This window comes from Carassius carassius, chromosome 25, assembly GCF_963082965.1.
Source record: "Carassius carassius chromosome 25, fCarCar2.1, whole genome shotgun sequence".
Classification (NCBI taxonomy): Eukaryota; Metazoa; Chordata; class Actinopteri; order Cypriniformes; family Cyprinidae; genus Carassius; species Carassius carassius.
The window spans coordinates 3,086,819-3,114,315 of NC_081779.1; the positions used below are offsets into that span (position 1 = coordinate 3,086,819).

Below are 27,497 nucleotides of genomic sequence, written 5' to 3' on the forward strand. Positions count from 1 at the left end.
ATTAGAGGGTGAAAACTGACCTCTAATATAGTCAGTCTATTTTTCTCTTGTCTGTGAGCTCCTGAAGGACATTTAAACCGCATACTGTAGGTTTAATAACACACACACACACACACACACACACACACACACACACACACACACACACAGAGACAGAGACAGAGAGACAGAGAGAGAGAGAGAGAGAGAGAGAGAGAGAGAGTCAGCATGGTTACGTAACACTGCAGCAGAGTGATAAGCAGCACAGTCTAAACTCAGCACTGCACTGGACACATGGGAGATCTAGTGCAGTTTTATCCTTACAGCAAAACACAAAACACACACAAACATACTTACACACTCACACACACACACACACACACACACACACACACACCTCTCCTCTTCTCCGTCTGCGTTCAGAGTGATTCATCACAATGTTCTTGACTCTCCATACTTCCTACTTTTGTGGGCACTTCTTTCACAGAGGATGTCGTGCATTTCAAACAAAACGCTAAATTAGTTTCACAATTATTTCCGCAAAAGCACTGAAAGTCTTAGCGGTCATGAGAACTAGAGTCGAATTGCCAGAGATTGACCGAAAACAGCTCAAAAGGGCTCATTGTTTGGCTATTTATAAGAGACAATAGAGATCTGCGAAATCCCACGCTACAAACTCCATACATAGTGCTCACATACACATTAGAAACATTGTAAAGAGTCCATAGATCAGCTACGATGCATCTGTAACAGACAGATTTCAGGGCTGACAGCACAGGTATATATATATATATATAATTATACAAGATTTAATATTAAATTACATAAAATATAAAAATATATATAAATACAATTAGTTTAAATGAATAAATATTAATATTTAATAATAATAATAATAATAATAATAATAATAATTGTATAAAAATATATACATATTTCATATTAATAATTACATTAAAAACCTGTTCCTCATTTTAAATGAAGAGGTTTTTTTTTGGCCACTTTTTTTTTCCTTTTACAAATTGACAATTTACATCAACAAATATATCTAGTTATCTGAAAGAAAAAAAAAAAAAAAAAAGGACCGTCAAATACACTGCAATGCATTCAACATCCGTTTACATTGGCCAAATGTGCAGCATCTCCATTCATGACATCCAGCAGACATACTGGAGAACAAGCAGCACAGAAGTATGCTTTTCCAAACATTGCATTATGTATCAAACGCCCAGTGAGATCTACAGCTGCTAGGTGATTTTGTAAAGCATATCAACAAATTTGTGTGGCTTGTGTAGGGCGTTTGCATGCTTGGGAATGAGGTTTGTTTGTTCACTGGGAGTTATTTTCCCATCACTGCGGAATGCATGAAATCCACAGGCTGTATAAAGCGAAATTCCTTCACAATTCCTCCACACATTCCAGCCTCTCGCTTGCTAAGAAAAACACAACATGGCTCACATTTGATGGCCAACCAGCATGAGCATTCTGGGATATGTGAACGCGTGCACTTCATCCCGAAACTCAGAATCCGCTGAGTCACTCATTCCCAATACAGCAGCGGGCCGCACATTCCCTCTGCCTTTGTTATGAGAATCTGTTTATGGTGGAACGTTCTGCAAATAGTTGGAATTGCTGCGTGGAATTTCATATGGGACTATTGTGGATATAAATACATGCACACATGCACCTCAACTCCTGGTCATGGCTCATCCGGATCTGAATTAGTCATGCTGAACACCACGTTCAGTCTGTCAGTATAATTTCCGCTTCCTGCATATGAACTTACCGTGAGCTTATCCAGCCATTAGCAATTTACTGAATCTCAAGAATAACCTGTCATACGTCACCCTGAAACACACACACGACTCTCTGAACGAGGGCGGCTCAACCTCCAGAAATCTTCTTATCCTTTGTCACTGCAGTTTGGACACTGAGTGCCTGATGTTTACAGACACAAAGTAACATAAGGCTCTAAAATTAGCATGTCTCATGATAACATTGCGTCACTTGCAACTGGCCTTGACCTGATGACTTAATCCTTTAAATCCATAGAACTCGCCATTAGCTTATACAATTACCAACAACAGCAAAGTAGTCACGTTACCGACAATCAAGTAAACGAAATTATCAAGGTACCCTTTAGGAAAAATTGTTTAATCACAAATTTTGCATTCTACTTTAAAGCAGACAAGTAATCCACATGACTCCAATCCCTCAGTTAATGTCTTGTGAAGTCAAAAACTGCAAGTTTTTAAAGAAACAAATCAATCATTAAGGAGTTTTAACTGAAATCTGTTGCTTCCAGGTAAGATAGATTACATAATGCAAAATAACACTTTGTCCAGTGAAAACAAATCATCTTGTCTGAATCAGGAGAGAAATGTGCACAGATCAAGCACTGCTTACACGCAAAAACAAAACATAAAAAATGCTGTAAACAAATATGTTCATGGATTTAGATGTTAGAGACAATAGGGGATGCACTTTTTTCACTGGAGGAAGTGTTATTATGGGCTCGTATTTTGGCCAGAAGTGATGGTTTAAAGTTAAAATATCTTAATGATGGATTTGTTTCCCACAAACACGCAGCTTTTCACTTCTCAAGACATTAACTGATGGACTGGAGTGGATTACTGTGATGTTTTTTTCAGCTGTTTAGACTCTCATTCTGACGGCACCCATTCACTGCAGAGCATCCAATGCGGAGCAAGTGATGCGATGCTACATTACTCTACATTAAATGTTGTATTTGTAAATATTATTTAATTAACTAACAAACAATGAACCAAAGTTTTTAATTAACTAGAAATAATTATGTAATACACATGCTCATTGTTAGTCAATGCATTAACTAATGGGAACTTATTCTTTGTTATAAAAAAGAAAGAAAAAGCAAAGTAAAATGACATGCACAGGTTATTGTGTACACTACTAAGCCATGACTGAATGAGCAAATCTACTTTTGATGAACCAGTTCATTGAACTGACACAGTTACAGTACAATAAATAATGGACCATCCCTCAGGGAGAGAAAAATACTGCTCAAAAACAATAATGTCTTCAGTTTGTGCCCTGCTACGCTAGCTAGGTCTGATGAGAAGCGTAGCTAATAGCTGAATGAGTGAAAGAACAAAAAGAGCATGAGTGAGAATTGTCTATATTTACATTTTATCCATTTGGGCAGATGCCTTCATCCAAAGCAAATCACATTGCATTTAACACATATTTGATCAGCTGATGCATTCCCTGGGAATCAAACTCATAACCTTGGCATTGCAAAAATGCAGATATTTACTTAAAGTCTTAAAATCTCAAAAGGAAACTGATGGATATAGCTGGGAACATGGCAGATGCACTGACTGCAAACATTGTGTGAGAAAATATATAAAAAGTTTTCATAAAAATAAGCACCACATTTTTTTTTTTCATTGATAGATCAGAAATGTTTCAGTCATTTTAAATTGTAATAGTATTTCACAATATTGTATTTTGATCAATTAAATGCTGCCTTGGTGAGCAGAAGAGACTTCTTTCAAAAACATAAAAAAAGAAGAAAGTTTAGCAATAACAGATTTGAAGTGTATATGTAGATCTAACTAATCATCACTGTTGCCACTGGACCATTTCTTTAACAAAACATGACGACTATGAAGAACAACAGCACCTCTGCTCCTCCAGGCTCACATCTGCTTGCATGAGAAAGCAGCAGTTTTTCAATAATAAAAAGACCTGGGGTGTTGTTTGCACAATCTATAAATTGGCAGGTGAATCAAGCAGCGTACATCCCACAGCTTCTTTAATCGCTTGCTTTATCATGGAACGTCACACACACACACACACGTTTGTTTTTATTATTTTGTGAAAAGTGTGTTCATCCCATAGGTGTAATGGTTTTTATACTGTACAAACTGTATATTCTATGGCCCTTCACCAACCCTACACCTAACCTTAACCCTCACAGGAAACTTTGTGCATTTTTACTTTCTCAAAAAAACTCATTCTCTATGATTTATAAGCGTTTTGAAAAATGGGGACATGGGTTATGTCCTCATAAGTCACCCTCTCCTTGTTATACCTGTGTCATACTCATGTCATTATACAGAGTTGTGTCCTGATTTGATACAAAAACAAGAGCACACACAGTTCAGACATGTAGAGGTGTTTGTATATATATAAAATAAATAAATATGTATGTATGTATCACCAAATAACCCATTATCGGTCAGCAACTAATTTTGATGTCAGTAGACAGCATGATTACAACACAGCAGTTTGCATCCGGTCGTGTCATATTTTATGATTAGGTTTATTATTATCTACTAGTTATGGTCAGTTGTCTCACCTATCTGCAGCAGTACAGGTGTGACCAGCGCAGTCTCCATGGCGTAGCAAAACTCTCGTCCGAACATGACTGCGCCGTGCATGATCCACTGACGCAGCGGGATGCGGTCGATAGATCCCTCGCTGACGGACTCCTCCTGACTCTCCAAATCCCGCCCTCCAGCCCCACCCTCTCCATTAGCCCCGCCTCCTCCATCTCGTTTCTCCGCAGGTGTCACCACAGCGGCCTGTATCTGCATGGCCTCTGCGTTCTGTGGGGCCATTGTCGTCGGCATGCACTCGGAGCAGAGGTCACGTGTGGCTACACGCAAAATAAGAAAAGAAAAAAAAATCTAGGAAAAAATCAAACCAATAGCAGCACACCTCTTCCCGTGGACGTCCTTCAGTCAAAGAAATCTCAAGGAGCGTAAAACATCCCAAAAGGTGCTGTTTGATGAAGGCCGCTTGCAGGAGCTCTGGGACGGGCAGTGTCGGGTGAGTTGGTTCGGACAGTTGGCAAGGATGTGACTCTACCATGAGGTCACTCCTGCTGATGTGATGTGTATGAGTGTGTGTGTGGGTGTATGTGCGTGTACTTGTGTATGTGTATGTGTAAGTGTGTGTGTGTGTTTACTGTCTACTGGAAATAGTAAAAATCCATATCAATTGCCATTCAGTTAATACCAGTTTCATGATTTGTATGGAGGAGGTGATGTAGAGGGTGGAGGGCAGGCTGAGGGGTGAAGGGTAGGAGAAACCAGACGGAAAGCACCGGAGAATCCCCATGGAGCAACAGATCAATCTGAAAGACAGCGGGAGAGAGAGAGCGAGTGTTACTCACAAAAACCTTCAGAAAAAAGGGTCTCACACAAAATGCTTGTAGTTTTATGCATTTATATTAATGATTGTACTTTTGTGCATATACATGAATGCATGTAATTTTATACATTAACAAGTACTTTTATCCAAAGTGACTTACATTGCATTGAAGGTATATATTTGATCAGTTTATGCAATCCCTGGGAATCAAACCCATAACCTTGGCATATTTCTAGCATCATGAAAGATGGTATTTACACATACAAGACTCATAGAGACAATGTTGTGGTGCTTCAACATCCCATATTATTTCCACTCAACATTATTGCTTCACTCAAAAATTTTAAATCACTAGCGTTAAATGCCATTTCATGTTATCTTGAAGCACATTTCTGGAACATTCCTTATTTTATGTGTTTTAATTTAAGTGCATAATCTGAGGTTCTTGAGTTCGACTCCAAACAAACAGCAGACTTAAAATATTTGGTGGGATTATACCTGGAGCTTTCAGAGATTAGCGGCTGTAAATATTGCACAGTTCAGGAAGAGATGTAAATTCACGGTAAAACCCAGAAGCATTAAAGCGTGTGCAAACAATCATCTCTGCGGTGGCCCTTCAGAAACCTCTTAACATGACTGAGATGTGAAATGAATCTGCGTGCGGTCTTCAGGGCTCTGTAAAACCCAACACAATGGCCTTTGCTCGAGGTTCAAACTGGAGTAACAGAGCTGACATTGTCTTTGTGCGGCCGAGTCTCCGGATTATGCATTCTACTATTTACAGATTATTAAGGCAAAAGAGGAAGGGAAACAAGCATTTCCTGAACGCCACAACAAAAACAGAGTAAAACTGGTCGACAATCAATCAGGTCGAATGTTGATGAGTGCCGCCGTGGTTCCCCTCCTAAAGCAGTATAACCAGAGCTGGGTTTGGTTCCAGCAGGAGCTACTAGAGTCTTGATTATCATGTGAGAATCTGATAGGATACAAAAGCTATCATGTTAAAGCTCTATTTGGCTTAGTGATAAAGTGTGGGAAATTTAAATATTACATTTGGAACAGCTGACTAGAATTCCCATGAGTGACCTCTGGGTCACAGGGGTGACGGTCTGATCTGGCAGCTGATTGGTTATCTAATCCTGACTGGATCCTCAGCCAGTGAGTCAACGGGACACACAGACTCGCCTCCAAAATCGACTGAGCTGCTTACATAGACAGAGATTATCATATGCAGCAAGCAGCACAACTGTAGAAGTAATTGAATAGATATTTATCTTAGTTTACCTGAGTAAAATAAATAAATAAATAAATAATATATATATATATATATTTTATGCATTTACTTTAAAAGGAATGTATGTGCATTTTATAAACATTGTTTTATAAATATTATTTTAATTATGACATTACAGTTTTTTTCAGACTCTGGGACACATTTCTCAATTCTTAGGTCACTTTTGCCAAACTCTTCACACAGTGAGCACAACAGAAGTCTATGTGGGCTAAACTGAGGATCGATTATCATTGCTTTGGCACAAGATGCATTCAATGACTACATCTCTCAAAGTTCATGAATTCTTTTCTCACTCAGACACAACAACTGCCAAGAAAATTGTACGTACAAGTCAATTTGCACATGCTTACATACTGTTTTCAGAACTGTTAAACTTATGTTCAGAACAACAGCATAATACAAAACTGAATAAGACAGCAATTTGCTACATATCTACAGTAATATTTGAATGAAATATATTTTAAATCTTAAAACTAAATGCTATAAAAACAATAGATTAGCATTACTATTGTATCTGTATCAGTGGATGGTGTGGATACAAATTCTTCTATTTTGGAATTACTCCGTGCAAAAAAGTAAAAATCTGATCTCACGTCTGATTCATTCCAGTAACATATTACAGTGAATTATAAACCGAGATTGTTTTACACAAGAAATCATTGTATAATGCTACATGTTGTTAGTGTTTTTTATTTCATTGTTTTGTGGGTGACAAAGTGTGTTTGTCGGCTGTCAACCTTTGCTAGTGTTCTGGAAGAATGAGTTGATTTGAGACCTGAAGAAAGTGTTTTATGAGTTGTAGTGCATTTTGAATGTGAAATGAACTGCTTTGCCAAGCTGAAAGATAGTTAGGAGAACTGTGTGAAGAGTTTTGCAAAACTGACCTAAGTATTGAGAAATGTGTCCTAGTGTCTGTAAAAAAAACTGTAATTCAATATAAATAAAATACTGAGAATATTAAATTTGAATTTAAATAAGATTATATTTGTTTTTAATATTTAAAAGGGATATTTGTGCATTTAATAAATATTACAAATATGAACCTTACTCAATAATATTATGACATTAATTCAGAAATTATTTTACCCAATATGTCATGCAATTTTCTGTTTATTAGAGCATCACATCATTATCTTAGACATGAGACACTCTGGTGGAGTTTTGCTTTACTTGAATCCAGCCTGACAGATTCCCTCGTGGATCTGCAGAAACCTCTGACAGCAGTGAACTGCATGCTAAACACTTCAGAGTCTGTTCCTTCAAAACTAAAGAGAACTTAAACTCTTCGCTCTGTTGACAGTTTTAGAAAATGGCTAACAAGCTCAAACAGGCTCCCTGCAGAGAGTGACAAACAACATCCCTGCCGTCCATCATTCAGCATCCGCTGCATCGAGTTTCCTGATATTAGCACTGAGAGCTTCATGCCATCAGCCAATAAACATAATAAATACAGATTTTGTGCCGGAACAATACGGCTCTGGCTGTGTTTGAAAGGGTGTTGAGCTGCTCTCCTCTGGGCCTGTCATGTGAGAAGGTAAAAAGGACCTGAGAGGCTCAGGCTGGATTCATTTCCACTGAAAACATCCTCATCAGCCTGTCAGAGGAAAGAGAGCTAAACTTGCAGAAAACTGACTCTATAGAGAGAGACTGTCTGAATGTGACTGGATGAAGGGCAAGGAATACATGTGAAGACCTTTGAGCTTCCAGTGGGAAAGAGAGTTATTATACCCTCCTCACCTGTGTTGAGACTCTTACATAAGAGCTTCATGTGCAGTCAAATCATCTCACTATAAACGTGAACAGTTACTCTCTTGCACTCGGTCTGTTTCTGTCTCTGTCTCTGTCTCTCACACACACACACACACACACACACAGTATCAGAGTAAATTACCAGGTATCATGCATTTGCTCCAATATATTTAAATATTTTAAGTATAATTTTTTTTAATGTATTGTTTTTTTTAATAATGAAAAAAGAAAATGTAGAAAAAAAATGTAAAACTACATAATTATTATATTAGTATTTTTGTTTTCTCAAATTTGATATAGAACTAATATAATAAAGGTTTTATCTTTATCCATGTTCTAAATAAATTATAAAAGCATGCATTTTTCATTACTATTTTATATTACGATACAATATAATAAAAGACAATATAATATATAGGTTTTATCAAATGTGACAGCACTAATATAATAAAGGTTTTATTTTTATTAATGCTCTAAATAATAGCATGAATTTATAATATTAAAATGCTAATATATTAAAATATAAATATAGTAATATTAAAATTATAAAAAATACACAATTATATACAATTAATATAAAATGATATTACTTTTTTTAAATTAAAATAACTTCAATAAATTCTGTAACATTTATAATTTAATATAAAATTATATATAAAATTAAACATGATAATGTTAAACTGATAAACTCATCTTATTGTGTTTAAAATGTGACTGCTGTGCAGTTTGATTATAGCCTTTGTTTAGCCTTCTTTTACTTCTGGCGATTGTATTCATAAACGTTTTTTCATTTGTGAAGATGAGCTATCGTTATGGTGATGATAATTTACGGGTTAGCCTACCAAAATATGACAACATTATCCCTGCAACATTATTCACATTGCCACTAATGTTGTAGAGTAAAACTATAACATCAGCAGTAAAAAAAAAAAGAGATGAAGCAACGTCTTTATTATTATTATTATTTTTTAAGTCAAATGAGAGGAAGAAGTTAATCTGATGTCAGTGCATTCAATCAGTGAAGTGAAGTGTCATACAGCCAAGTATGGTGACCCATATTCAGAATTCATGCTCTGCATTTAACCCATCCAAAGTGCACACACACACAGCAGTATACATATACACACACACGGGGCTTTGCAAAGGGTTAATTACCTTTATTTTTTTATTCAATGGCGGAAACAAGCTTCCACACACACCCACACACGCACACACACACACACACCCAGAGCAATGAGAAGCTATTTATGCTGGCTGCCTGAGGAGCAGTTGGGGGTTCAGTACCTTGCTCATGGGCTCCTCAGGCGTGGTATTGATGGCCCAAGACTTGAACCCACAACCCTAGGGTTAGGAGTCAAACTCTCGAACCACTAGGCCACAACTTCCCCCTAAAACTTACACTTGCATAATGTGAAAGCATCAGTAATTAAGACAATCTGAATAGATCAGAAAGGAACTGGTAACATTCATAACTCATGTGACACACACACACACACACACACACACACAGAGAGAGCATCCTCATCTGTCTCTTCAGTGATGAATCATCTCTCTCCATCATGTCTGCTGATGCTCAAAGTGCATTTGATCAAACGCTGCAGATGACAGCACTATAAATCAGCTCAGAGATCATCAACCTTGATGTTCACCGTCTGCAGAGGCAGCTATGGAAGCTTGTTTCCGCCATTGAATAAAAAAAATTAAGGTAATTAACCCTCTCGCAAAGACCCGTCCCTGACAAGCATGCCACTCTCACTCCACACCTCATGTTCTCTTACGCAGTAAAAAATACATCATGGAGCAAGGAGGATACTTACAACACACCGACAGAGAGGTAACTTCTGGTCTGAGATTTTACATTTTTTAAGAAAATCTTTAATGTGTTGTGACAGATCGCTGTAGCGCTTCAGTTCAAGCGTCATGTGAACTATCATCATTTCATATTTACTAAATATGAACATCAGATGGTGTCTTATTTCAACCGTGAAAAGACGTCAAAATACATGATTTTTAAAGTTCAAATGTTTGGGAGCTTGATTGACAGGTGATCTGACCAATCATATTGCTGAATCTGTCAAACAAAGCAGACAGGAGAGTAGATTAACGTTGGTGTTCTTGAATTTAAAAAAAAATGTGTGTATTGACATCAAGACCCCTTCTGATGTTCACTCATGTTTATTTTGTGCTAGTAAACTGATCTGTCACCACACATTAATTAAAGAGACACAAAACTCTATTTATTATTTGAATTTCTTAAAAAAAAAAAATTTTGGTCTGAAACCAATTCTAAGCTTTCTAATTAAGAATTTAACTTGTGGCCAAAACAAGGTCACATAAAATGTTATTAGGCAGCTCACCGGGATTTCTAAAAGATCACTTTGTACCAACAGAATGTTGTGAAAAGTGATAAGAGCACTACAAATACCATAAAGCGTGTGTTACAATGTTTTTACAATGCAGCATTTAGGAGCAGGAGGAGCATAATAATAGGTTTACAGGAAAAAATATGGCATGTAAGTCTCAGTAAGTAACATTTGCAAAGGAAAAAATTTAATACAAGATTGTAAGTTTGTTAAATGTATTAAATGTTAAGTGTGCAGTTTTATTCTTTCTCTTTAAATAATGAACTTGGAGTATGTAAAGCAGATTTTAAAGTCATTCCAATGCAGATAGCATGTCTTTTTACATGTGAGAGAGGTGAGGGAAAACAAGGACATGGGGAGTGAGAGAGAGAATAAGAGAGGTCAGGTAAAGCTAGTGGATGAAATAACAGACAGATAAGATGACAGATTGTTCAGTTCACCACGAAAACACAAGACTGCAGGTGGCAAATCCTCACAGAGCTCTGATTTTCTGCCCAACAAAACACAAGCATCACTGATTGTTTACAGTAACAAAACGTACAATATCAGCATGGATGGACGTGAGAATAAGGTTGATATAACTCTTAAAACCAGAAGCTTCATTATACCTGGAGAATGCTATGCATTAGCATTTCAACCTAGGGCTGCACGAAAAAAAAAAAAAAAAAAAAAAAAGTAAAAAAAATAAATAAAAGATTTTTCTGCAACATATTTTGCAACATGAGAAAATATAAAACTGTCACTAAAGAATTAATCATTCTAGAATTATTGTTTTTTTTTTATTATGGAGATTTATTGAGCCAACCACTTTAAGGGTTTAATGATTTGAAAAGGTTTCACAGGAAACAACTTCAGTAAACAAATTTTAAAAAGTAATTATTAATTATTATTATTGTATCAATAACATAATAACAATAAAAACTTTTTCTACTTGAGGCCACATTCAGACTAGATACAATACATGAAATTACCCTATCAGCTAACAGTATTGTATCAGTTACCAAAAAAGAAAGTATTAGTATTCATACTCCGTTATCAGTGCATCTCTACCTGGCATCCTGTCACTAACCCCATGCACAAATAAATGCAACATTGTATGGCTGACCCAAATTACACTGGCTAGGTTTCATGGGTCAATCTGACAGCAGTCAAGCTATCGGGTTTAAATTTGTACGTGCCAGGATGAAACTCCCTCTCCCAGCCGACCTACATCCATCCAATGATCCAGCGGGAACCGAATACACGTCACTGTAGAGAAACTGGGCATATTTGGGTCAGTTTACTAGTCAAAGGCTCACAAGGCACACACGGAGATCGGGTCACCATGATTAATGGAAGGATTCAGGTGATGCTTGGATTACAACTTTGTCTAGTGATCCGAATTTCCACAAATCACAATACATCGTCCCTCTGTGAAATATTTCTGCTATATCTGCATACCAGTTTTCCATCTGTAAGAATACATTTCATATCTAAGGTCAGACACAAACACATGCACATTGTTGCTGTTGGCAGGATGATTTACTGTCATCATTATAAGAGCTGCTCAAGTATTTGAGCATTTGCACTCATAAAGAACTTCATGTTCAGATACTGAAAACAAACTGTCTTTTGGCCAGGGAGCTTTACTTTGGCAGTTTGTGCTGATTACTGCTGTTTGCCGAAGCTGTGATCCAACCCATAACACTAATGACTAAACCCACTCATCCTGCAGCATTTGAGCTCCAGACATGAATGATTTCACCTCAAGATTTGAGAGGTTTGGTGTCACTGCAAGTATTTATACTCGAGTGCACTAAGCAGCCACTCAAGAACACCTTAGCAATCACCTAGTAACCACATGGTAATGCATTTCACCCTGAAGACCTTAGCAACCACCTATCAACGCCATAGACACTACTAAAAAGTGCATGTCTGATTGCAATCTGATTTAAATGATTGACTATACACAATGTGTTTAGCAACTGTTCAGATCCGACTTGTTATGTCTGTGGCGTGTCTTCATTTTACTGAATATTTGCATTGGTTTCAATGGCAATGATATTGCATTGGTATGACTGTCCTAAAAATAACAATAACAGCAATACATTTTACAAAACAGATGTTGTCTTACAACATGAAAGTGAAAGTGAAAGTGACGTGACATTCAGCCAAGTATGGTGACCCATACTCAGAATTTGTGCTCTGCATTTAACCCATCCGAAATGCACACACACAGAGCAGTGAACACACACACACACACACTGTGAGCACACACCCGGAGCAGTGGGCAGCCATTTATGCTGCGGCGCCCGGGGAGCAGTTGGGGGTTCGATGCCTTGCTCAAGGGCACCTAAGTCATGGTATTGAAGGTGGAGAGAGAACTGTACATGCACTCCCCCCACCCACAATTCCTGCCGGCCCCGGACTCGAACTCACAACCTTTCGATTGGGAGTCCGACTCTCTAACCATTAGGCCACGACTTCCCCCCAATATTCAGGGGAGAGCGCGAACGCAGTCCCCCACTACCATAAATTATGCAGTCGAGATTCCCGCATTTGGGGAATTCGCAGGGGTCAGCATGGCCGGAGTGCAATGGGCAAGCCTCGCCCTGGGTGAACCGCCTTCTTGATCATGGTGTCTCCCCTGCCAGGTAAGTATCAGCATACTGCTGTCGCGCTGGATTATATTACACCATATGAGGCAGTGGCAGAAACGTAGGAAGCTGGAATGCATGCCCTTTTTTAATGCTGCCATTACCGCTGGTCTCAAAACCAGCACTATACACATATGACGTTTTTACGTTTTACGTGGAATGAGAAAGTGACACAGGCAAAAAAAGCTAAACGAAATCTGATCTGACCGGCCAGACTGAAAGAGATTTCCAAAAATGCGATTTGAATAGGTTTTAAAACCACATACGAATGTAGCTTTCAATGCATTTGGATTTCATGTCATTTTTTTGGCCGTTTACACATGCTAAATATGATTGGATTCCAAACAGAAATGCACAAAAAAATATTTTTTTGTTTTGCTCATACAGTATGTGACTTTCATGACAGTGTGGACCAGACAAACTACATGGATCTTATCTTTTTGTTCCTGATTTGTGCTACTTCCATATGTTGATCTAAATCTAATTCAGGTCAGATGTTTTGCATCGGTTCATCTCATCAACAACTTTTACATTCTACATCAACATTTGTCATTAGTCCGCGCTGAGAGGAGTCACTGCAAAGATTTTTGTAGCCTAAAAGTGAAAACCAATTGATTTCTATGACCCTATACACTATTCATAAAAAAAAAAACATTCTTCATTTTCAGTGGTGTAATATCTAAACATAAAAGGTCCACTTAAGAGCCTCGAAACACGTTATTCTATATGTGTTGATATAATTTCAACTGAAACAGGAAGACAAGGCAGGACAATAGCGATTCGTTTAAATCACGGCTTGGGTCAGAGCCACTGAACTCGTTAAAGCTCACAGCGTATGACAGTCACAGTCTAAAAGATAACCCCTTTAGATTCAATATGAAAAGATTACTAAAGCAAAACAGTGATAATAAAAGTGTGCAATCTATCTGGCATCATTGTTATCTCTTCTACTCATCAGGACTGTTTCTAAAACAGAGTCTGTCTAACAATTTCTCCTCCTAATTAACAACAATGTCTGAATCATATCCCCTATATAGTGCACTACGTGTCAATCACCATACAGAAAATACGAATTCTGTGACGAGTAATCGATTTCAGCCACAGCTTCAGTGTCTATTTATAGTGTAGGGGGCGGGATGTTTCAGATTCTAGAGAGCATTTGATTGGACAGAAAGTTTGATGAGAAGATGAAGTGCAGGGTGATGTCATCAAAACCATTGATCCATATTGGTGGAAGTAAGAGGTTGTACATTTTTAAATCTTTTAAATGTTATTTTTGTCATTGTTTTGGAGCACTCTAGTTCATAGATAACCTCAAGGTTAACATATTCATACTAAAAGCCAAAAAAAACCTTCCATTTTGATTTAATGGGGACTTTAAAACAAGATAAATTAACTTGTGCAAAATCATGGAAGATAACTTGTACCTTGAACTAAATGGAAGCCTAAACCTCACTCATTTTGTTCTGCTTAATTCATGAGACTGAAGTGCTGCAGTAGGAATGTAAAGCAAGTCTGCGGATGTGCGAGTGACTGCAGTGCTGCAGCGCAGGAGGAGGAGCCACATGTGTGATGGATCTCCTCCATGAACACCAGCAGCACACACACACACACACACACACACACTCTCTGCCAGGTCAGCTTCTGTAACCCATCATGTAGCTCATCTCACACGCATACAGATACACAGAAAGGATTTAAAGGGCCGGTGAAGCGCTGTGTTAGTGGGTTCCTGCATGTGCGGTAAACGTCCTGCGTCAAACCTAAAGCAAACCTAAATGCAGTTAAAATAGTTCTAATCTAAAAACTAACGACTAACAATGACTGTGATGATTAGTAGGTGATGATGATGTTGGTAACCCTGCACTTTAACTGGAAACATAATATCTGTTCAATAGGCAAAGAAAAACAACAACAGCAGCAGCAACAACAATATTTTCTGCACTTAATTTTTTTTTAAATGATTTGATTGCACTAGTAGCTATGACTTCTGCTTCAATAAACTCATCATTGGCTGCTTATTTAAGGGACAGTTCATACAAAAATGAATATTGTGTCATCATTTACTTACCCTTATGTCATTCCAAAACATGTATGAGTTTCTTTTTTCTGTTGAACACAAAATAAGATATTTTGAAGAATGTTGGTAACCAAACAGTGTCTGGTTCCCATTAACTTCCATGCTATTTTTTTTTTTACCATACTATGGAAGTCAATGGCTACCATCAATAGTTTGGTTAAACACTTTGTTCAAAATCTTTTCTATGGTGTTAAAAAGAAGAAAGAAACTCATACAAGTTTGGAACAACATGAGGGTGAGTAAATGACACAATTTTTATTTTGGGGTGAACTATCCCTAGTTAATAAGGTGTTTTTTTATGTTTAGGTATGGGGTTGGATTAAGGGATCTAAAATATGGTCATTCTGAATAAGACATTAATATGTGCTTTAAAAAGGTACTAATAAACAGCTAAAATGCTAGTAATATGCATGTTAATAAGCAACTAGTTAATAGTGAGAATTGGTCCCTATAACTGAAGTGTTATCAATGATTTTTCAAAACTGAAAATAAACAAATCATTGGTGTACATTTTACAAAAAAAATGTCACGTTTAAATGGACGTTGCTTAATGTTTCTATGCAAGTAATTTTTAAATATACTAGAAATTGAGTGAAAATGTAGCACACTAATATTTTTTTCAGTGTAATGCAACTGTTTGGATTTTAAGCATCTCAGGAGAATCACGATCCCAACTATAAGCAAACAAGCTCATAAAACACTTCAATTTTCGGTTAAAACAACAACAACATAGACGCAAACACAAACTGATGCACTTACAATTGAAGTAAACTGGAACAATGCACTAAGAACACAAAAAACACAATGGGTCTGCTTAAAACGGTCAATAAATTCAGGAGTAACTTGTACATATACAAGAACCTTCCTGAAAACACTCCAGCAGCTTCACAAACACTTCATAACCCACAAATCTGAATTCCAGTCATTCACAAACAATGCTTGGACTCTCTCTTTCACAATTAGCACAATCTCTACTCATTAATTACCACTGTGAATAACCTGTACAGGAATGCTGTGGGATCTTGTGCATGCCTTCATCAGTTTCAGCGTCCCAATGCATTTGTGCAAATCATTCATACAGCAGATGCTTTATTCCAAATTTATGCACATACAGGTGATTCATCTCAAAGAGGCTACAGAATAAATGTTTCTTACTTGTCTTAAACATCCAAACTATATATTTTCACAATTGTAAATTGCTACTTTAGTCTTTTTAAAAAGTTTTTCTGTGCTAATCAACCTGCAAACAGTGCCAATACAACATAACTCACACAAAATGCAGAACATTCCCACAACCTGCAGTCCAACAGAGGAGAAAAGAGTACCTAAAGGAAGACAGGCTGTCGTACACGAGCATCAGACTTTCCTCATTACGCCTGCCAGCGCAGTCAGAGCCAAACGGGCAGACGCACATAAACATCCCAAACACAAGACAGCAATTTAATGATGAGCCCTCCGCTCTCCCAGAAAGATGTGAGGTGCCTTACAGCACTAAAATAAGCCCATCATCCCTTACCGGACGTCCCAACATGAACTAATAGTGGAGCGTTATCTACCTGAAAAGCTCAAACGACTCTGAGGCTGATGATACATGGAGCAACTTTTTGAGCAATTTAGCCGGGCAACTTTTTTTTTTTAGCAATGTGGTTTGGGAACTTTCCCACTGAGAATAGGTAACCCATTTCCATCTAGATACTTTCGATCAGTCGTGGGCCCGGTGTATCACCTGGTTGCCCACTGACGCCAACATTAACCAAAGTTGCCCAGAAACATTGCTCAAAAAGTTGCCCGGTGTATCATCAGCGTGACACAAAGCTAAGACAAGTAAATAACATTACAAGACAGAGCTTTATTTATCGTTTTCCGCCCACCACTGACACACTCCATTCCTGACTGATTACATTTTAGGGCACGGCAAAGTGCAGAGTGTTTTTTGAGGAGACCCAGACATTGTTGTTGATTCACAATGACATGGCACCACCTCATACGGGGCGGTGTGGGACAGGAGGATGTTGATGTTGCCTGTAGAGGCGTGCTCAGGTTGGGCCGTGCATGAACATGATTCCCAGCATTAGCAAACATTGGCTTCTTCTCTTACTCGCACTGATAAAAAGGGAATTAACGGTGCTGATTAATTTTGTGGCACAGCATACATTTTGGAAACTGAGTTTCCAGAGAATCCGTAATAAAACGTGTTGCTTAGCAACAGTGACCAGGCCCGGATGCTGATGCTGTTCCTAGACTACAGGTTGAAATGCACAAAAACATACATTTTTAACTCATGATAACAAAATAATCCAGAAAAAAAATCTACTATTTTCCTGAGAGAAATTCCAGGTTTTAGGGTTGCACAATATTGTGCCAAGTACAGTGTCCAAGTGCACCAAATCTTTCTCTGATAAGAACTAGAAGATGCTTTTCATCACATTATAATCAGATATATCTTTCCACCTGCAATCACTAATGGTCTGTTTTTTAGGAAGGCTACAACTTTACTGTTCAACATATTGTTTCAGAAATGCAAACAATTAAATATTGAAATTTGAAAGTCATTTGGTTGGTTTTATGTTGTTACAGTTAACCCAAATGAAAATACGACTGTTTGAAAAAGTAAATTATTAAATTATTATTTTGTAATTTTTTTTCACATGGGTTTGAATCAGATTCGGTCAGATGGTCATTTTACACCCAAATGGTGCATCTTACCCACTGACTTGAGACAATCCTGGGGCAAACTGAGCCACGGGAAACCTTTAAGAAGCCATATTTTTAGAACCCTTTGTCATAGATACATTCTGATCATTTAAAATTATAGGAATACTTTCATTAGGATAGGATAGATACTTTCATTGTACTTCTGCGTCATTTTCCCTTATCTTTTGGACCACATAAGTAAAAAGTGGCTAATCTTACTCACTCAACCCTATTAAGTATTAGACATTTAATTTAGTATTTTACAGCATAAATCTAATCTAAAACAATTATACTTTTTAAAAAACTATCTATAGGCCTACTATTAATTTGGTTTTAATAAAATCTGATGTGTTATAGTCATGATTATCAAGACAAGTGATTATAATGGGAAATGAACTTAATTACAAGAATTTATATTCTTGTATGTAATATTGCAACCAAAGACAAACAGCCAGGTCAGAAATGTGACATGCTCACAAGGACTCATAAATCAAACTCTTGCTGACAGCAGTGACCTTCTCTGAAAACATTTGCATGGGTAATATGCCTTGGTTAGGCTGTTTAACAACATCATACTCCCTACTTACAAGTATTTAAAAATACCATGCAAATTATATTAATAATTTTTCTAACTTAATTTTTCAAAATTAAATTGAACTTTTAATTCAGTAAATGGCATCTAGTTAGTGGCGTACAATATTCTGATACTGCATGCATATTATGCATACAGTGTACAATATACGTAAAGTACAGAAATAGTATGAGTGAAGTGCTAGCATGCAATTCCAAACACATTGAAAAACAAGTAGGAGGATGTTTTCTCATCGTTCTTAATCCAAACCTCCCTGGTTCCCAGTGCAGTAGAAACAACACTTGTTAAAACACAAGAACAGCTTAAAACTCCCAAACTAAGAATTGCAAAAATACCACATCGGGCTCCTCCCACAGCACATGGACCTGGATGGAAAATTCCGGTCTGAGAAAGCAAGGCCTTTGGCACCATCGACCTCTTATGATACACACGCTTCAGTGTCTGATAAGCCCAAGCTAAGAAATATAGTTCTAGCTGAAGACTGAAGTCAAAAACTAGACCGAGTTGATCACAAACACCACAGCTCTGTGGTGAACTGCAACAAACATAAGCAATCTGATCCGCATTCAAACTGAAATTAGAGCAGGAGCTTACACTCGACATACAGTTTAATTTCATATCAATTTAATTTTGATTAAAGTTTTGTGTATATGTACAGTACAGACCAAAAGTTTGGAAACATTACTATTTTTAATGGTTTTGAAAGAAGTTTCTTCTGCTCATCAAGCCTGCATTTATTTGATCAAAAATACAGAAAAAACAGTAATATTGTGAAATATTATTACCACTTAAAATAATAGTTTTTCTATCTGAATATACTTTAAAAAAAATAATTTATTCCTGTGATGCAAAGCTGAATTTTCAGCATCATTCCTCCAGCCTTCAGTGTCACATGTAACATCAGTCTATCACATGATCATTTAGAAATCATTCTAATATTCTGATTTATTATGAGTGTTGGAAACAGTTCTGCTGTCTAATATATTTGATGAATAAAAGGTTAAAAAGAACTGCATTTATTCAAAATAAAATCGTTTTTTTTTAATTCATCAAAGTATCCTAAAAAAGTATCACATGTTCTGAAAAAATATTAAGCAGCAGAATTGTTTCCAAGTTTGATAATGAATCATCATATTAGAATGATTTCTAAAGGATCATGTGATAATGATCCTAAAAATTCAGCTAATTTCAGCTAAACACAAGCTAAGGGTTTTTTTTGTCAAAGTATTTGTATTGTTTTAGTTTTAATTTTAGATCGATATAGGTCAAATGTTTTTGTTTGTTTTGTTTTTGTGTATATTTTTTGTTTAATGTCTCCACCAAGCAACCAACTATTATTTTGCATGCACTGCACAGAATATATGAGAAGCTGGCTTAGTTGTTGGCCAGAAGGAAGGCATTTTAGTAAGCAGAATAATGCATGCCTATTGACCTTAAAAGGCTTCATGTTGTGTGCTTATTAGGCAGCTCAACTCTTAGATATTCAGAACTCACAAAGAACTCTTTATGTACATTATTTGTTATGCAGTTACAAGAGCCATTCGTTTGTTAACTATTCATCTCTAGCCCTGCATACACACGCACATGCACACAAACACAGTATACTTTCAGCTGCATTAATTATGCATCGATACGACTTGAATTATTTATGTTAATTTAAATACTCTTTTTGGAAGGTTCAGCAGCTCCCAAAATTACCTCGTCACATAATTAGTTAACTCTGTTTGTCTAAGGTTATGCGAGTGCCAGCCTCAGGGAGCGCTGACACATGTTGTGTGCAAGAATGAATATGAGCGAAAAAAATCCTCACCAGTTAAAATAAAAATCGCAATTTATGCAGTCTGTTCTGTTTAAGAAAACTTTTACTCACAGCTTTCTAATGCAGATTACGTAACTCATACTTTAGATCTAGCTGACAGCAGACAAATATCACATTGAAGGGATACTCCACCCCAAAATGAAAATTTTGTTATTAATAACTTACCCCCATGTTGTTCCAAACCCATAAAAGCTTTGTTCGTCTTCAGAACACAATTTACGATATTTTGGTTGAAAACCGGGATGCTTGTGACTGTCCCATAGACTGCCAAGTAAATAACAGTGTCAAGGTCCAGAAAAGAATGAAAAGCATCGTCAGAATAGTCCATCTGCCAACATTTGTTCAACCGTAATGATATGAAGGGACAAGAATACGATTTTTGTACGAGAAGGAAACAAAAATAACAACTTTCAGCAATTCGTCTTCTCTGTCTCTCCCCACATCAATGTAGAGCAGGCTGCTTACGCTCTTCTGTGTCAGCCGAGCCACACAAGTATGCTTGTCGCTTCATAACGTTACGGTTGAACCACTGATGGGCAGATGCCATTAGTTGCCAAGGCAATATTTTGTAATTTAAGTTTTTCTACGTTCTAATATTTATTTCAACTTTCAGTTTTTTTAATTGAATTTAACACACACACACACACACACACACACACACACACACACACACACACACACACACTGTACCCAGCAGTGATCCAAGCATCCTGAGACTGTCCTGGACAGATATACACACACTAGTGCAAACACAAACAGAACAATCAGTGTAGATCTCAGGGACTCATGTTAATGTTATTCTTGAGCAAAAGCCAACTTTCTCCCCATAATGATGGTAAACTCACCTGGAGATGTGAACAACACAAAGACGGTGGAGACACGACCACACACAAACACAACAGGAAGAGCTGAAACACCATACATCTAACTGAGTGCACAAAAACCAGTCCGATAAGACCAACACCTGAGAGTCAGAGATTCACAACATCTCAACAACCTTCAGGAAATGAACAACAAGACATATGCATTTAAGTTACCTACTTAACCTCGAGAAACCAGTTATCCAAGTCAACATGCAACCAGTTCTGACTTATACAACCTCACCACAAATAAAACAATGTGTTTTATCACCAACCGGTCCTGGGAGGAACAATGTTGGAGGCTATGAGTCAGCAAGCATCAGAATGTCCAGTAAAATTGTAAGTATATCACTGGTTATAATGTGCTTTGCAGGTTAACGTACTTAGAAAACACTTAAAGCAATAGTTCACCCAAATTAAACATTTTCTGTTAATTTTCACACCCTCGGGCTATTCAAGATTGGAATTGAATTGAACCGGTTCATAGGGCTGTCACTTTTGAGATAAATCAAATTTGAACGGATATCGAATATCATGCAATGTATTCGAATATCTAAGTGCCCCAACCAACCCCGCGCATTAAAAAAAAAACACCGTAGCCTAAAGGGCCATTCACATATCGCGCCTAAAAGCGCTTTCTCCTCCAAAGCACTCGGGCAGTTGCACTCCCGAGGCGTCTGCTGTTTCTAAGCCACCATGACCTGCTCTCTCCATGAAGACGTGGAAATTTCAGCAAAGGATAAATGGATTTGCAGCACTGAAAATCGCTTGCAGTAGCTCTGCTACTAAATTTATTTCAAAATGGCAATCCATATACAGCTATGATCAGCTGTTCCTTCATCTTGGCTGAGCTTTCAACGTTGTTATGAGAAAGGATGAAGCTGAATGTTTAGTTCATGTCACATGACCCGCGGTGCGCTTGCGGCTCTCTGATAAGTTGAGATGTTTTTAACTCGATGCGGTGCGGATGCGTCTGGAAAAACGAGCGTGTCCCACCGTGTGCGTGTTGCGACCGCGTTGCTTCCATTATGAGCGCGCATACCGCATATATGTGAACGGCCCCTAATGGAGATTCAATCACAAATGTTTAACAGTGAGTCATAAACAGGACTATCTGGATTATTTTTTTTTTTACTTAAAGGGATAGTTCACCCAAAAATTTAAATTATGTCATTAATAACTCTCCCTCATGTCTTTCCAAACCTGTGAGACCTCTGTTTATCTTCGGAACACAGTTTAAGATATTTTAGATTTAGTCCGAGAGCTCTCAGTCCCTCCATTGAAGCTGTGTGTACGGTATACTGTCCATGTCCAGAAAGGTAAGAAAAACATCTTCAAAGTAGTCCATGTGACATGAGAGGGTCAGTTAGAATTTTTTTAAGCATCGAAAATACATTTTGGTCCAAAAATAGCAAAAACTATGACTTTATTCAGCATTGTCTTCTCTTCCGTGTCTGTTGTGAGAGAGAGTTCAAAACAAAGCAGTTTTTGATATCCGGTTCGAGAACGAATCATTCGATGTAACCCGATCTTCTTGAACCAGTTCACCAAATCGAACTGAATCATTTTAAATGGTCTCCAATACGCATTAATCCACAAATGACTTAAGTCGTTAACTTTAACATGAACGAGTCAATCTGTTGTTCGTTATCTGGCTCGGCTTGGTGTTCATCTTCAATTCTCTCTTCAAAGCAGTTCAGTCAGTGTACTGTTTGAGTACAAGAATTACTCCGGGATATTGGTTTGTTTGAACTCAGAGGGACCACCAAATTGAACTGAATTGTTTTAAACGGTTCGCATCTCCAATATGCATTAATCCACAAATGACTTAAGCTGTTAACTTTTTTAATGTGGCTGACACTTCCTCTGAGTTCAAACAAACCAATATCCCGGAGTAATTCTTGTACTCAAACAGTACACTGACTGACTGCTGTGAAGAGAGAACTGAAGATGAACACCGAGCCAGATAATGACTCCCAGAACACCCTAGATACAAACAACATTCTAAAAATACTGTGTAAATCATTATGAAATTAATTTTAATCAGAAAAAGAAATGAAGTGATGGAAAGCAAGTGGCATTATGTGACTTTAAAATGCCTCATTGAAGAGCACTTCAAATAGAAGTGAAAGCGCAGAGCTTTACAGTGTCTGTCCCATACTGAAACTCCTCAGTGTTGAGAGGCTTTTACTAAATAAAGATCTTATGCAACAGTTCCTGCTGATAAAAGGATCACACACTGCATTCATCTGCATCACTTAGAACACCAGGCGGCCTCGAAGAAATACAAATGATCATTAAAAAACAAAATGCATTAAAACACATTCTGGATGCTGACTGATCAACATGCCATTGGTTGTGGTGCTGACACACAAAAACAGTCATTCATAAAACAAGATTTTAATAAACTTAATATGGTCACAATATAACACAACCTCCTGTGACCTAATCGTTTATAGAGGATATGTGTAAGTCTTATTTGTATCCCAAATATAAGCATACCATTCAAGTTGATTCCGCTAAGTTTTTATGACCAGTGGTAAACGCTTTGGGGAAACCAGTCAAACTGTGCTAAAAAGGAGTTTCCTGGTGTGTATTATCGCCTGAATGTCAATATAAATTAATAAGTTAATATAAGTTTTGAAAGCAAAAACTAACTCTATATGGGCAAGGCCGGATTTACCTCTTATCATTGTGATATAGGCAAAATATATTTTTGGGCACCTCTTTTCTATTAATGAATATTACCACCCCAGCAAACAAAAACATATTTCAGAATCAGTGGAAACCATTACAGTGTTCTCTATTGCAATACGCATGAAGTGGTTCGGCTTGCGTTTAGTCACTGAAGATCAAATGTAGTTCTTAATTCATTTGAAAACAGAGACAGACTGTTCCATTAATAGGCTCCAGAGTTGTTGGCTGCATTACCACTTCAGGAGTGCAAGATTTCTCGAACAGAAAAGCAAGCATACGCTGTGGCGTGCATGGTTTGGCATGGCCCTTTATAATATCTAAAAAGCTGACATCTCAGTTCATCGTGATCTCACAAACCTCAGTCATACCATAGTAAATATATGCACAATGAATCTTTCATAATGTCTACACTTCATGTGTTATAATGACTCTGCCTATGCTTGCACCTGTAAATTGTTTTTATTTTGTTTTTCTTGTTGCTTTTGTGAAATAGCGGAGTAAAAAATTTTTTATTATTAGATATTTTATGTTAAGATATTTTCAATTTAGGTTAGGGTCATTTTATTCTTCCGCATAAGGGTCTATCTGCCCGCACTCTCCCATCAAGTCTTGTCCTGCGCAGCACTCTGTTGCATCAGGTCCCGTGGGAATGCAGGTCTCTAGCCTGAAGCACACGTCACTGTGGCCCGGCCAATTACACTGCATATCCCATACGGATCACGAAAGCCATATACAAGTTTAACCCTATCCTAAGTTTAAACACATACATATATATATATATATAATTAAATAAACACATACATACATATATGTATGTGTTTATTTAATTATTTATTTATTTATATATATATATATATATATATATATATATATATATATATATATATATATATATATATATATATATATATATATATATATATATATATATATATATATATATATATATATATATATATATATATATATATATAATTTGATTGTTTAACATGATTAATACATTTAAATGGAGAAAAAAAGAAAACAATGACAACAATAATAATTAAAAAAAAAGCAAATAAATAAATGTATGACATTTAGAAGCACTATTCACTTCTAGGACACAATGTATTATTCTTGTATAACATGATATTGGTTTGAACGCAGTCCAGCAGAGAGAACAGGAGCAGCGCAAAGCCAGTGTGACTCACCAAAAGGCCTTGAAAGCTTCATAAATATCTAGTCGGACCACATACGAGAGCAGCGTTGTTTCTTCCGTCCGGACACACAGCTGGCTGAGAACCTGCAGAGAGAGTCCAGACACGGGTTAGTAAAGCACACCAACCAGCAGTCTGCAGTAAACCAGCCACAAACACATGCTTTGCATCGCACGCTGGCAGGAGTCAGTTTACGTGCCGCTTCAATGCATTCTCAATGAGAGGAGAGAAAATTGTGCTTGACATACAAGCTGGCATAAAACTCACCAAATAAAAAAAACACCTTGTCACCCTAGTTTCAACTGAACACTGCCTTTTATATTGAGTTTGCATATTCAAACAAACATATGCAAAGGCAACAACCTCTTTAAAGGAATAGCTTGCCATTGAATTTCACTTTCATTGTGTTTTTGGTCTGTTTTGAAGCACACATGGAAATATAGATCTCATTTTGTTACATGGAAAACAAGCTCAGACATGCTGTATTGCATCTCATTATGTTTCTCCAGAATTAAGATCATAAAAAATGGGTTGAAAAGCAGAATTATTATTTGTGTGATGCTAAGAATATGTGAAATGGAAATAGGTAATTTATGCATCACATGCACTAAGGTCTAATGATAGTTTGTTGAAGGATACATATAGATTATTGTTCAAAAACATGGTATTCCCATGACATCTTGTCAAAAACGTGGTAATACTGTGGTGCTTTTGACACTTAAATATGTTAGCAGGGACAGTAATTATCTCCCTCCTGAAATTCAGGGATAAAGAGAGAGTTTGTGAAGCTCATGGTGAGATTTGGTGCACACGACCCCCAGTATAAGTGAACGGGACACCAGGAAGCTCACAGTTGTGTAACAGACATCCATCAGCTCTCTGCCCACCAGCAGGTTCACATGTACAGTACACACGTATTCAACACTGACGTGGGGAAACCTCACAAACTACACTCATCTGCACATACAAATCTATTATAAACAACTTATGGATCATACACCACCAACTGTCAACATCATATGCACCAGGGACGAGCCAACCACTAACATTTAATAGCGGTGACAGACGTACAGCATTTATTCAAACCCCTAATGGAGCCTCTATACCTGCTGATGGAAACTAATGCATCCGTGAACATTTATGAAGAGCGTAGATATAAATCAAAATCATAAATCAGCTACTAATATCAAAAAGAGCTGCAGATGCGTGAAGAATCGTTTGTAAATGATGACACCCACAGAACGCAGAACATCAATCATGCGATCAAAGAAGCCGCCGCTGCGCAAACACAACACTGTAACATTGTAAACACTGTAAACACACTCACTCACCCTGGCGCGCGCGTTTCTGTGTTTATTTCTCTCTGTCAGAGATGTTGTTGTTGTTGTTTGTGGTGATGTTGTGCTGCTGCTCTTGCTGCTTTGCTCGGGTTCTGCACTTCAGCCGCTGTTTTAATGCGCCTTTAAAGGCGAAATCTGTCTGACAAACGCGAGCCGCTTCCTCCGACTGATATGGAGCTTCATTTGCATATGGGGCGGGGTTTAGAAATTAAAAGGTAACGACGTCAACCGCCACCTGACTGCTGCTGAAGTGCAATGGACCGAGAGACTACTGAGTACTGTATGAATATGTAATTATGTATGAAAACCTTAAATGACGCCTTGGCAACTAGCTGAAAAAGGTTTAAGATAAAGCACTAATAAAGAACATAAAATAAAATTTAAAAGAAAATCTGCTAATATTATTAAAAAAAAATCATAACTAAATCGAAACATTATTTTAAATATGTGAAATATATTTTTATTCATATATCAAAATTATTGATTAAAAATGCTTAAAGTAAAATTAAATATATATATATATATATATATATATATATATATATATATATATATATATATATATATATATATATATATATATATATATATATTATAAAATGTATATAAACTACACCTAAACAGTAATATAAAAAAATAAAAATTAGACAAGCACATATCAAAGTGACTAAAATAAATACATAATATAAAATAGACAAAATGTAATAATTTATTTGAATTTATTTCTGTTTTACTCACTACACATTTCATACAGCGCAGAATAATTAATAAATATGATCAATATATTGCCTTCAGTAAAACTCTGTCCTAATTTCTTCTGACGGGCCTGTGGGCATGGCCTGTGTGTGCCACCCCATCAGCTGTCAATCAAACACAGGATGTGATGCTGTGTCAAAATTATCAATAACATTACCCAGTGCACCAACGTGTGTGTGTGTGCATTTGAGGGTTGTATGTTAGTATGGCCTGTATATGTATATATGTCATTACACAGGTTAATAATGTGTTAGAGTAAACTACTACTACTTAGTTGACATATTTTTTACATGTACTGTTCAA

At 37.0% G+C, this 27,497-nt stretch overlaps 1 protein-coding gene and 1 non-coding gene across 2 annotated transcripts in view; both read right to left on the reverse strand.

Moving 5' to 3' along the window:
• Positions 1-26,597, reverse strand: part of LOC132103912 (solute carrier family 45 member 4-like) — a 50,176-nt gene extending 23,579 nt beyond the window's left edge. The window contains exons 1-3 of the mRNA XM_059508988.1: positions 26,430-26,597; positions 25,093-25,184; positions 4,322-5,101 (exon numbers count right to left, since the gene is read on the reverse strand). Coding sequence (XP_059364971.1) covers positions 4,322-4,595 — 274 coding nt within the window. The 5' untranslated portion in view covers positions 4,596-5,101; positions 25,093-25,184; positions 26,430-26,597. The remainder of the gene's footprint in view (positions 1-4,321; positions 5,102-25,092; positions 25,185-26,429) is intronic.
• On the reverse strand, positions 13,002-13,165 carry LOC132104902 (U1 spliceosomal RNA). The gene has a single exon (XR_009423621.1). It is a non-coding gene; the product is annotated as a U1 spliceosomal RNA (small nuclear RNA).
• Positions 26,598-27,497: the final 900 nt, after the last annotated feature.